Source organism: Echiichthys vipera, assembly GCF_963691815.1.
Source record: "Echiichthys vipera genome assembly, chromosome: 14".
In the NCBI taxonomy this organism is placed as follows: Eukaryota; Metazoa; Chordata; class Actinopteri; order Perciformes; family Trachinidae; genus Echiichthys; species Echiichthys vipera.
In genome coordinates this window covers 21724107-21736811 of record NC_139839.1, presented here as the reverse complement: position 1 = coordinate 21736811, position 12705 = coordinate 21724107, and the positions used below count along the sequence as shown (strand labels likewise).

The following is a 12705-nucleotide window of genomic DNA, read 5'->3' as shown; positions in this document are numbered from 1 at the left end:
TGGGCCACAGATGTTGCAGCAGGATTGAGGACGGTTCCTTTTTACATATTGTTTCACAGTACACTTTAATTAAAAGGGAAAACATGTCATTTTTAAATAGCATCCTGTATAATTCACATCCTCGCTGGTTGACCTTCACTGTAAGCATCACTAATGAGTCGTCTCTCTTTGCCCTGCAGATTACCAACACGGCAGGAATTCACTGCTAGCTGCTCTGTCTTGTGCCCTGGACAGGATATCATCTTATACTGTAAGTTTATTATAGAGACACTACAGTATAGATGATGTACTATCCAGGGTTTCATTCCCCCCACCGGCACGATGGGCGCACACTCACGCCTGACTGACTGAGGGAGGCTGCACACTCTGCAGAGGAGGGCCATCAAACCGTTACCATTACTGAGTTTCAGTAATGGTAAGGGTTATATGGCCCTTGCTCAATGTCATCTGGACACGAGGATGAAGAAACTTGGTGATTGATGTGTGAAACATGAGCTTCTGGAGGGCGTCCTATTTTTGACACAGACTTGTGCATGTAAAATAAAGCTTATGGCTCCCAAACAAACGAGTACCTCATTATTTTGGTAAAAGCAAACTTCAGGGTATCAGCATTCTAAATATCTTATGTTTGAAAGAATACTTTAATGTGCTGGCTGACGTTCGTCAGCTATATTTTCAAGCAGCAGTTGGCCTGTCTAAGTGGTGATCTCTGCTGTGCAACCGGCTTATCTAATCACTGGAAAGCAGCCGCTGCAGAGAGCAGGGAGAGCTTGAGGGGCTGACACAGCTTCTGTGAGACATTCAAGGCCTCTCCCTCCCTCCTGTCGCCCTTGCTTTAGGCCACTAGCTGGTTATTCATCAAGATGCTCCGGATAGAGTAACCGTTGAGTTAACTCACAGGCAGCAGGAATGAATCCAATCACCATTATCTGACCCATTTTAGCATCAGGTTAGTGCTCCATTTTGCAATCCATTAGGGAGACAATTCAGCCCTCGGGGGCAGAGCGGGGCTTTATAAGAGCCAAAAAAGCAAAGGGGGAGGAGAGAGAGGGGGAAGAAAGCAGCGGAACAAAAAGTGATAGTCGCAGGGATGGATGGCCACACTTCAAAGGCAGTGGAGAAGGCTAAAGTGATGTGGGAGTGGAGGGAACAGGGGTGGATGGTACATCAGGGACATTTGAGTGAACATGACTGTGCAGGTCCCGCTAGGCGCGAGGCGCCCGCCAAGTAAAAAGCTCTGAGAGCCAAAGATAAACCATCGGCCTTTTCACAGCTCGCCAAACCTGCTCAGCCATGAACACACTGTCAAACTTGTGTCAAAACATCCATTTGATGAGAGTCTGTGTCATGTTTGTTGCCTTAAATATATTGGTTCTCAATAAATGCCAATATTTCTATTTTCTCAGCTTGTGTGAGCTGCTTTTAATGGACATATTTTCTCCACTTGACTACATTTACTTTTCAAATATCGTCCCAGTTGGGGGCATCCCTCAGTTTTCCACCATTGTACATAACAATAGTTTAATAATGTCTTATGAGACTGCATGAAAGGATGCTGCTGTTGCATGAAAAGACCATATTTAGGGTCCGCTTCCTTTCCTTCAAACAGGTCTGTGTCAGTGGGAGCTGAGGGAGATGTCCCCTCACAGCTCCTCGTCTGACTCTTGATCAGATCTTATTCTTTGTTCCGCCCTTCAGGTCTGTCCTTTGCAAAGAACAAGACAAGAGGAGTCATCTCAAATCCAGCAGGATCTGTGTCCACCTCTTCATCAATACAGTCCTTCCATCCTCCTCACTTCATCAGCTTGGCCGAGAGCTTCAGCTTGACTTCTCTCAGGAAGACGCGGCTCAGGTCCTCGCCCGCCTCTCGGGCGATCCGTGCTACCATCTGTCCGGCTGAACCTATCACCATCTTCTGTAGACGCAAGAAAAACAGCAACGTCAGGCACCGGTGAATGGACGGGGCCGTGGGTTATAGTTTGTGTATTTGAATAATGCAGGTTAACATAAACTAAACAGAAAATAAAATACTTCAGACTGAAATATTTTTTAAATATATTCCGTTTGACGCAGCCTTATATTGAATCAAATAATTATTCATTTCTTACACCGCACCGTAACTTTTCCTCTATTATATATGAACTATTCATGTATTTTGTATCTGTCTAATTCTTTTCTTTAGCTGGTTTTTCTTTTCTTTTCTCTTCTTTACCTGTCTTTAAGTGTTGCTGAAATGTGTAAGACAAATAAACCTACATTTCCTCGCCATAGCAACTGTGTGAACACAGGCGTATTTGAGCAGAATTAAGGATGTGAACTTAACAAAGATTAAAACGGTTTTGATAAAAGATCGTTAGTCCATTGTGCATTTTGTTATACTAAAAATTTATCTAAATAGGTAGACTCTTCACCCCTCCATCCCTCAGAAAATGTCATTTTAGATTTAGTAAAAGAAACCTGGACAAGATAGCTTTATGTCAGCAACTATTCATAAAGCAGACAAGATACGGTCTCTTGGTTCAATCATCCCTGTGAGCTCTCCCCCATCTAAATCTCTGGACTCCTTCTTGTGTTCAGTGTAAAAGCTAAACAGTCCGCTCGGAGGTCATTGGCTTTGGAACATTTCAGCACCACAGATGTAGCTTCAAATATTCTCTGCCATCAAATATGTATGGTTTAGAAAGGCTGCTCAAATATTTACGAGTTAAAAACACAAGGAAATAGGAATGTGGAAGTATGGAGGAACGGGGAACACATGCCAGAAGCCTCAGAGACGCTACAGGTGGAAACATTTCTCAGTTTGTTGGAGCTGCATTCACATTTGTCTTGTTGTCAAACAGGAGAAAATGTTTATTTGAGTGTATTTTGATAATAGAGTATACTATTTTGATTATCAAATGATCAAATTTAATTTTGGCCAAATAAAATGAAAAGTATGTCAAACTAACCAAGTCTTCAGTTACGCAGCTGGACATACAGTATGTTTTACAGATGAGTCAAAGCTCAGATTTAGTACACAGGCCCTATAGATACTTCCCAAGACACACATCTCAGAAACCCTAAACATGTGGACAGGACTTACCATGTGAGAGTCTTTCTTGGCATAAAGTTTCACAGAAATATCCAGGTCACCGTTTTCTCCATCATGCCAGAATTCAATGGACTGAAACAAAAGCATTCAAATATTAACACTGTACTCACTTCTACGACAATCAATAATAATAGAAATCATTTTATGACTAAAAGTGTTCCATAGACAGCAAACATAAAGTGCAGGTCAATGTGGAACAGGAGACGTCATCTGCTGGTATTACTACATACATCCCAGAGTTCTTTGCACGTATATAAAAGATGTCCTCCAGATGAGCCGGACTCAAGCTTTGCATGTTTTTATTTCTATTCATGTTGTCAGAAACACAGAACAAATTAAGACTATAATAAAGGTGGGTTTTTTTTGGTCTTTCATGCCTTTATTTCAACAGTACAGATGGAGGGTGACAGGGAATGGGAGAGAGAGAAGGGAGAGATGCAAAAATCCTGGGCCTTGACTTATAGCCTCTGTAAACATATGCGTGTGTGTGTGCGTGTGTGTGTGTGTGTGTGTGTGTGTGTGTGTGTGTGTGTGTGTGTGTGTGTGTGTGTGTGTGTGTGTGTGTGTGTGTGTGTGTGTATATATATATATATATATATATATATATATATATATAGCCCAGTGGTATATATATATATATATATATATACCACTGGGCTCCCCGCTGTAATAAAGTTTGACTTGATGGTGGATGCAGAAAAATACAGTAAATACAAACTGACATGATAAATATTAATATTGCAGTGAGCAATGAAAGTAAAGCCAGAATGGGACAAGGCGTGTATAAAATGGCCCTCCAGGGTGTATATGAAAAGTCAAAGGGAAGCAGGTGGAGGCCGGGGCCTGGAGCTGCAGCAAAGCACATGTCGGCATGAAGAAAGTGCGAGTGAGTTGGAAGGGCTTTAAATAAGCCACAGAATCGGTGCAGTGAGATGTGACCGGTGCAGTCAGTTAGCTGTCAGCTTATCATCACGCCTGACTTAGAGTGTGCCTGCAAAACTGGCTCACCTGTGTCACTGAATAGGGCACTTCCTGGGGCAGATACTCCAGAAGCTTCTCTCTGACGATGTTGGTGCAGACGTCCTCTGGACTCTGGTCAGTCAGGACCTCACTGTGGTACTGCCACGGTCCTGGCTTGGCCGCAAGCATAAAATAGTTCTATGACGAGATAAGAGAGTGGTTATTTTCGTCAAATAAAAGTGATTGATACAGAATCAAAAATGAGATATTGTTTTCTTATACAGAACATGGGATATCTGTTACACCTAAAAACACTTAATTGTATCGTAAATGTACTAAGATGGTCTTTTTAAGTCTTTCTAATTGTGGGCATGGGTAAAAAAAAAGCTCCTTGCTTGCTTGTCATTTTGGTTAGTGTTAATTTAGTCTCGCATTGCCAGATTTGAAAATAATGGTGGATCACACACAGGATAGTATTAAGATTATCATGCCAGATGGAGAACTGCACCACCTCACGTGATCTCTCTCTCACGTGTCTCACAGGGGAGCAGACGTAAACAAAACGGAGTGTTATGTGTTATGTGTGAATAATGCTTTGCAGTCAAAGAACTCAAAAGCAGAAGCTAAATGAGTGTGGATGTGACAGGACGTGGACGCGTTCAACATGGGTTGCCTATTCTGCAGCGAGAACTGGAAGTGAGGTCAGTTTTAAATTCTGCCAACAGTATGTTAGCTAACATCATCATCATCATCAATCATCACTTTAGTTAAGCCTTCGGTCTCTGTTAAAGTTTCTCTAGTGTTCATTTATATTTCATTATAACGGTAGAACAGTAGAAGCTTTATCATACAAACAGCATCCTGTTCACAGTGTTCCCTGCTATGACCATAACCCAACGTGTACCTTCAGTGTCTCCACTTCCTCTGTGTTCACAGAGGAGAGCATGAACACGTCCTTGAAGTGGGACCATCCCAGCTGGTTCTTCAGCGCCTTCAGCTGCTCTGTGCTCAGCCCTGCGCTTGGCTCAGACTTGTCGTCGGGCCCTCTGTCGTCCTTATCGAGCGTCAACTCTGAAGTCTTCTCTGGCTTCTTTTCAGGCCACGGAGGCCTGATCAGCGACCGGATCCGCAATCTGCGTCCGTTCACCACTCCACATGTCAACACCGCTGTCACATCCAGCAGCTTTTCTTTCGCCTTCACCAGATCTACCTGAAGACCAGAGGAGCATCAGTGAAGGCATCTGTGAGACTCTTCGGTGCAGGTTAACATTCCTGCCAACGATCTGGGAAATGTGTGGTGATATTCTGTGTGTTATGATGTTTCTGTTGCCTCTGTACCCAAAGCTTTTTCCTCTGTCATAGAGCTCCACTGTTGTCCGAAAACTATTAAAACCCTAATCAGTGAGAGACACTGTTGCACTGTGTGACACATTCCTTCATCACTGTGAACATGGGCGCTGTAGTTTATTTATACTCACTGGAGCACCAAATTGATTTTATCTGCACCTGAAAATAGTCCCCAGTAAGGTTTGGTGGAAGCTACAGTACCCAGCTCTTCTGGGAAATGATTTCACCTTTTGAAAAAAACAAAACTGTATACCCATTTCCTGATTCAAGCCTTCAGTAGCATTGAATTGGCCAGTATCACTCTGGGGCAGAATACCTTATTGAGGACCAGGACTGCAGGAGTGTCAGGGTGCTGGGCCAGGCATTTGAGCACTTCGGGGTCAAGTCTTCTGCACATCCATCTGTCCGCAACATCCACCAAGACTACCACTGGGAATGGACACAGTTCCAGTTATAAAACTCAGCACTATATTTCACTTAACGTTAAATCTGGAGAAATGTCTCGCTCAGTTGCAATGAATTTCTAAATACTCGCTGTTAAATGGTATTTGGGACAGCCCCGACAAACTGCGGCTCAGGCTTAACTAATAAAAGTAAATTAACATCATACATAAATCCGCTTCTTTGACTGTGTCCCAGGGATCCTCGAGCAAAGTCTTCTCCAGGTGGTGTCTGAGGAAACAGACATATATTACGCTGCATAATAACATCGCATGGAGTTTACAGACTAATAAAGAAATACCCCAAAAAATTGGTTAAAAGAAAGGCACCTTTTGACCTTTGATGCAGTGGTGAGACCAGGAGTGTCCAGTAAAATCTACAAAAAAAAATACACACACATGTATTTACATTTTGTTTCCGAATGGCATTATTCAATCATAACAGAATAGACACGAGAAAGCTCTTACTATCTGTTTTTCCTCCTCTGTCAGGACGCCCAGGGCACGCGACCGCGTAGTGTGCACTTTCTTGGACACAGCAAACACCTTTAAGAAATAATCATCAGCTTTACAAATTGAGCACCTCCTCCTCTTCCTAAGTAAGACGAATATATTATGATATAAAGTGACACTTAAGACAAAGACCTTTCTGCCAAGGAGCTGATTAGACAGTGTGGACTTCCCAGCGTTTGGGGCACCTATTATGGCCACTTTCAAAACCTTTGAGTTGTCCGGCTGATCTGGATGTCTCAGTAACAAGGAGAAGTGTTCACCTGCAAACACACAAACACGATGAATCATACGACAATCAATAAGAGTAAACATGGCGGCGCTAGAATATGAGATGGGTGGCAGGATGACATCGGCAGAATTTGGAAAAAAGGGCCGGGCCAGAATGACCAGATGAGTTTGGGATGTAAATCTCTGAGGCAGCGGTGTCATTACCGCTGTCCGGTGGAACTGAGGCTGGGAGACGATAAGAGCTGTCTTTCTCTGCAGCTTTGCCTTTCATCAGCCTGTTGAGAAACGCCTCGGATGTAATAAAACAAGCAGGGGTGAAGATGAAGCCGGCCCTCCCTCCTCGGCTGCAGGCCACGTTTCCTGTAAAGACATCAACATCTCCGTCACTCTGCTGCCAGCAGCTCTGCTTAATCATGCTGACTCGGATGTTAATATGACACAGTACAATAACTTATTTATCCTTAAGATTAAGCACAGCAGCCTCTCATTGCAAAGACGTGTTGGAGTGATTGAGCAGAGTAGTCCTTCGAGAACCACAGAAACAAAAATGACACCTCCATGTGAGTCTGCTTGTAGCTAAAGAGGAAATAAGTTCAAACAAAATGTTATCAGCATCGCTATTTCAAGCTACAACTGAAACGATCAGCTGACTAATTAACCGGGAAATAGTTTCTGTTATTTTGATAACTGATTAAGTGGTTATTTATCAAAAAGAAATGTCAAAAAAACTTCCAGTTCGATTTACTTATATATTTTATTGTACATAAAAGGGTGAATATCACAAAGATCTGGACTGTCTTCAACCAGTTTGCAGTAGTTATAGACCGATACATCGGACGGACGATATTTGCGGTTTTTAGGGGTATCGTATCGGCCGATGCAGGCTGCTGCATTCGCCGATAGTTTTTCCCAGCATTATTTACAGACCTTTTATAAAAGTGAGACTCATAAAATTGGTTGTCATCATTGTGTCATTTTTAATGTCAATTATGGGAGCAAAAGTAGTATCGGCTCCACATATCGGCTTAAGAAAATCTGCAAGCGGTATCAGTCATCGGCTAAGGCTGATGGGGAAAAAAAAATCGGTATCAGCACCAGCCGTAAAAAAAATCCCTATCGGTTTGCAGACCTTCTTACAGTGGACAGTTTTAGCCTTTTTTTGTTCATAGCCTAAATGGTTATTTGATCGGTTAAAGATAAACCGCCACAGTTTACGCCATGATGGAAAACAGCAGGTCTACTTGAAACAAATGCAGGGATGTGGTCCAGGGTGACCCACCATAACCCAGTTGGCTCAGCATGTGATTCTGCCAAATCTTTAGAGAGCACCTTTAGAAATATTTGGATAAAAATAAAAAACATTTCAAAAAGAGGTTTAATTTACATCTACTCCTTCTCCCTCATAGAAAAGTAGAGACAGTGAGTGGTGGATCCAAGCTGACTCCTCCTTCACTGCAGTCTGTCCTCGGTGTGTGTGCAGGTTTACAGCGGGTGAACAGCTGCCTCATGTCAAACTCTCCTCATCCATCACCGTGGACAGTGGATCTCAAACATCCGTGTGAAGTAACAAAGGCTAACCTATTTTAGAGGTGAGGGAGGGGCTTTAAACCCTGCCAGGCCGATGCAGCACATTTATCCTTCTCAAATGGAAAATCACACATGTTCCACCTCATATGCTGTCATTATGTGTCATTCATTCTGCCCGTGCTCTGTGTACTATGTAAAAATCTCACGTGTTGGCTCACAGCGGGCCTCAGAGGAGCACAGAGGTGCATTTGTCGCCCTGCTCCCTTCAAACGCCAGTGTACGACACTGGACAGAAATGTACTTATCGCATGCTTTACTAGCAGCCCGGTGTCTACACTCCCTTGCTGTGAAACGAGAATAAAATGAGCAGCAGAGACATTTGTTTGGGACTGACCCGCTGGGAGAAAGCATGACGCACTTTCCTGTGGAGCGGACCCGAGCAGCCTGGAGAGGACGGCGGCGTCTCTGAAGAACCGAGCGCACACTCTGAACGCCATTGACTTGGGTTACACTGAGCAGGTACTGTTGTATCTCAGATGCTGTGACCGTTTCTGTCCTGTCAGGGGTGAGCCGCTTGTTTGTGTTCACATTGCCTACAGGGGGCAGCCATGTTGCTTTGACCAAAGAGAAGCAGTCCGCCGTGAAGAGCGTCCTCACCGAGGCTGCGGTGGGAGCGACACCGCCCCCTGGCGACCAGCGGGGCAACTGCAACACGTTCATTAACGCTGAACACACCCATCAGTCTAAGTGCAGGGGTGAAGGGTTTAAAGAGGAACTATTTATTTTTAAATCAATTTAGTCAGTGTACTAAATCTGCTTTTTATTTATTTTTAAATGTATCTAGTCAATGTACTAAATCTGCTTTTTATTTATTTTTAAATTAATTTAGTCAATGTACTAAATCTGCTTTTTATTTTTTTTTAAATTAATTTAGTCAATGCACTAAATCTGCTTTTTATTTATTTTTAAATTAATTTAGTCAATGTACTTAATCTGCTTTTTATTTATTTTTAAATTAATTTAGTCAATGTACTAAATCTGCTTTTTATTTATTTTAAAATTAATTTAGTCAATGTACTAAATCTGCTTTTTATTTATTTTTACATTAATTTAGTCAGTGTACTAAATCTGCTTTTTATTTATTTTTAAATTAATTTAGTCAGTGTACTAAATCTGCTTTTTATTTATTTTTAAATTAATTTAGTCAATGCACTAAATCCGCTTTTTATTTGTTTTTAAATTAATTTAGTCAATGTACTAAATCTGCTTTTTATTTATTTTAAAATTAATTTAGTCAATGTACTAAATATGTTTTTTATTTATTTTTACATTCATTTAGTCAGTGTACTAAATCTGCTTTTTATTTATTTTTACATTAATGTAGTCAATGTACTAAATCTGCTTTTTATTTATTTTTAAATTAATTTAGTCAATGCACTAAATCTGCTTTTTATCTATTTTTAAATTAATTTAGTCAATGTACTAAATCTGCTTTTTATTTATTTTTAAATTAATTTATTCAATGTACTAAATCTGCTGTTTATTTATTTTAAAATTAATTTAGTCAATGTACTAAATCTGCTTTTTATTTATTTTTAAATTAATGTAGTCAATCTACTAAATCTCTTTTTTATTTATTTTTAAATTAATGTAGTCAATGTACTTAATCTGCTTTTCATTTATTTTTAAATTAATTTAGTCTATATACTAAATCTGCTTTTTATTTATTTTTAAATGAATTTAGTCAATGTACTAAATCTGCTTTGTTATTTATTTTTAAATTAATTTAGTCAATGTTGTAAATCTGCTTTTTATTTATTTTTAAATTAATTAAGTCAATGTACTTAATCTGCTTTTTATTTATTTTTAAATTAATTTAGTCAATGTACTGAATCTGCTTTTTATTTATTTTTAAATTAATTTAGTCAATGTACTAAATCTGCTTTTTATTTATTTTTAAATCAATTTAGTCAATGTACTAAATCTGCTTTTTATTCATTTTTAAATCAATTTAGTCAATGTACTAAATCTGCTTTTTATTTATTTTTAAATTAATTTAGTCAATCTACTGAATCTGCTTTTTATTTATTTTTAAATTAATTTAGTCAATGTACTTAATCTGCTTTTTATTCATTTTTAAATGAATTTAGTCAATGCACTAAATCTGCTTTTTATTTATTTTTAAATGAATTTAGTCAATGTACTGAATCTGCTTTTTATGTATTTTTAAATTAATTTAGTCAATGTACTAAATCGGCTTTTTATTTATTTTTAAATTAATTTAGTCAATCTACTGAATCTGCTTTTTATTTATTTTAAAAATTAATTTAGTCAATGTACTAAATCTGCTTTTTATTTATTTTTAAATGAATTTAGTCAATGTACTAAATCTGCTTTTTATTTATTTTTAAATGAATTTAGTCAATGCACTAAATCTGCTTTTTATTTATTTTTAAATGAAGTTAGTCAATGTACTAAATCTGCTTTTTATTTATTTTTAAATGAATTTAGTCAATGCACTAAATCTGCTTTTTATTTATTTTTTAATTAATTTAGTCAGTGTACTAAATCTGCTTTTTATTTATTTTAAATTAATTTAGTCAGTGTACTAAATCTGCTTTTTATTTATTTTTAAATTAATTTAGTCAATGTACTGAATCTGCTTTTTATTTATTTTTAAATTTATTTAGTCAATCTACTGAATCTGCTTTTTATTTATTTTTAAATTAATTTATTCAATGTTCTATACCTACTCTGTAAAGTGTCCTGCAAGAACTTTTGTTATGATTTGGCACTATAAATAAAATTGAATTGAATTGAATTGAATTGAATTGAAATTGAAATTGAATTGAATTGAATTGAACTGAATGCGTGGAGCTGCTCCATAGACAATGAACTGGGAGCAATGTTTCAGATGACACTGGGGAATATTTGGGGAGTGTTTGTGAACATTTTCTGTTACACAACTTACAACACTACAAAAGAATAAAGCTCATTTTGATAAAAAACAAAAAGAGAAAACAAAGAACAATCAGTCTCCAGCTGTGTTTGTAATCGTCCCCTCATTCACTCACTCAATATTCCCTGTATAGTGTTTATTAGATAGTGCACTATATAGGGAATGACCAAATGAGATTTTTGACACTACACTTCTTCTCCTCCGGGAAAACACGACTGTATTACGTTGTGGTATACAGGAGGGAAAAAAAGTACATTGAACATACACTCAAATTAGCCGTGCATTGTGGGTATTTTATAGTGGACTGTATAGTGAATGAAATGAACAACTGAGAACAACTAAGAACAACTACAAAATGGCAAACACACTACATAGTGCACTTCTTCTTCGAACACAGCTTCTGTCTACGGAGAACTGACTTGATGAGAGTCAAGAGCAGCGCACGTTCACAAATATTGATTGACCTTCCCTAGGCCATGCACATAATGGAATTAATTTAGGTGGTGTTCCCCTTTGAAGTCAGATACAAATTAGACCACAGACCTTAAAGGAGTTTTGTCAAAAGGAGGCCGGATTAAAAGGTCTCTTGTTTGACATAGGTTCTTTGCATGCACATGTTGATATTTACCTAGACTCCAATCTAGAGAGACTCAACAAAGACGGCACCAGTAGAATAAGCTTTAATTCCCCGATCAAAATAAGAGCAAAACACCAAGGAAATAATTAAATTGAGGTCTAAAAGCTAATTTAATTTAGAGGAACTAAGCTGAGTAGAGAGGCAAAATCATTCAGGTCTTAAAACCATTTTGACATTGCTATTTTACATTTACATAAACATTAATGAGTAAAATAACAAAATAAAATGTGATGCATAATTTCGCAGCAATCTCTCAGTTACTCCCAGAAGACCCCTGGGGACTCAGTTTGGGACAGGGTGTGGTAGAGTATGTTGCAGGTTTGGAAACCACCTGTCTGGGATATTCAGACGGTAAAATCAGCCAATGGCAATCCCAAATCAGCTCATCACAATGCACAAACACGTCTGCAGACACGAGCAACCCGCAGTTTAAAATGGATGACAGCGCTCAAAGCATCTTTTGGCTGGGGTGATATCCTCTAGATTACTTTATGAGGGATGGTGCACTTATAACCACAAATCAGATTGCACTGTGCAGACTTTTCCTCTCCCTCTTGTCCCTTGAGTACGCAGAACAGAGTGTATCCCCGAGGGGGCTTGAAGCACAGTTGTGACAATGTTGTTGAGGATATATATCGAACATCCACGCTTAAAGCTATATGCCAACCTGAGGCAAACACTGCATGCTCTCACACCCTGTAGCTCTTCGGTACTAATTCACAATGGCGAGCTGATATAATGACTGGATAACCGAGACTTCTGTCAGGTTAATTATCAGACTGAAAGGACACAGTTTGCATATTGATTGATTACTGTAGCATGTCGTTTTCATTCTGTATGACAAAGCCGGGCAGAGCAGATGTCTCCCTGTAGTCCATCAAACACGCCGGCTGTTTGTTAGTCCTCGAGGACTTGCTCAGGGCGGAACAAACACCTCTACTGGGGAGGATTATGAAGGATATCAGGTAGCTCACAATCTGTCATCATCTAACTCTAAAAGCTC

General features: G+C 39.1%; 1 protein-coding gene across 2 annotated transcripts; it reads right to left on the bottom strand.

Annotated features, from left to right (window-relative positions):
* On the bottom strand, positions 1-8695 carry eral1 (Era-like 12S mitochondrial rRNA chaperone 1). Of its 2 annotated transcripts, none has more exons than XM_083927565.1 (11): positions 8501-8695; positions 6784-6939; positions 6484-6611; positions 6307-6384; positions 6169-6215; positions 6009-6070; positions 5715-5827; positions 4956-5261; positions 4100-4249; positions 3083-3163; positions 1-1915 (listed from the first exon to the last, which is right to left on the bottom strand). In XM_083927565.1, the coding sequence occupies exons 1-11, from the start codon at positions 8601-8603 to the stop codon at positions 1793-1795; spliced, it is 1347 nt and encodes a 448-aa protein (XP_083783691.1). In that variant the 5' UTR covers positions 8604-8695; the 3' UTR covers positions 1-1792. The 2 variants fall into 2 exon arrangements, with proteins under 2 accessions (XP_083783691.1, XP_083783692.1); XM_083927566.1 differs by having other exon boundaries at positions 8525-8695.
* Positions 8696-12705: the final 4010 nt, after the last annotated feature.

Excerpts from the sequence above, each read along its gene's own strand:
- eral1 (XM_083927565.1), bottom strand. The coding sequence starts at position 8,603 with ATGGCGTTCAGAGTGTGCGCTCGGTTCTTCAGAGACGCCGCCGTCCTC. Across the intron at positions 6,385-6,483 it reads ATCAGCTCCTTGGCAGAAAG|GTGTTTGCTGTGTCCAAGAA; the intron begins GTCTTTGTCTTA and ends TATTTCTTAAAG. Across the intron at positions 1,916-3,082 it reads CCAAGAAAGACTCTCACATG|AAGATGGTGATAGGTTCAGC; the intron begins GTAAGTCCTGTC and ends TTGCGTCTACAG.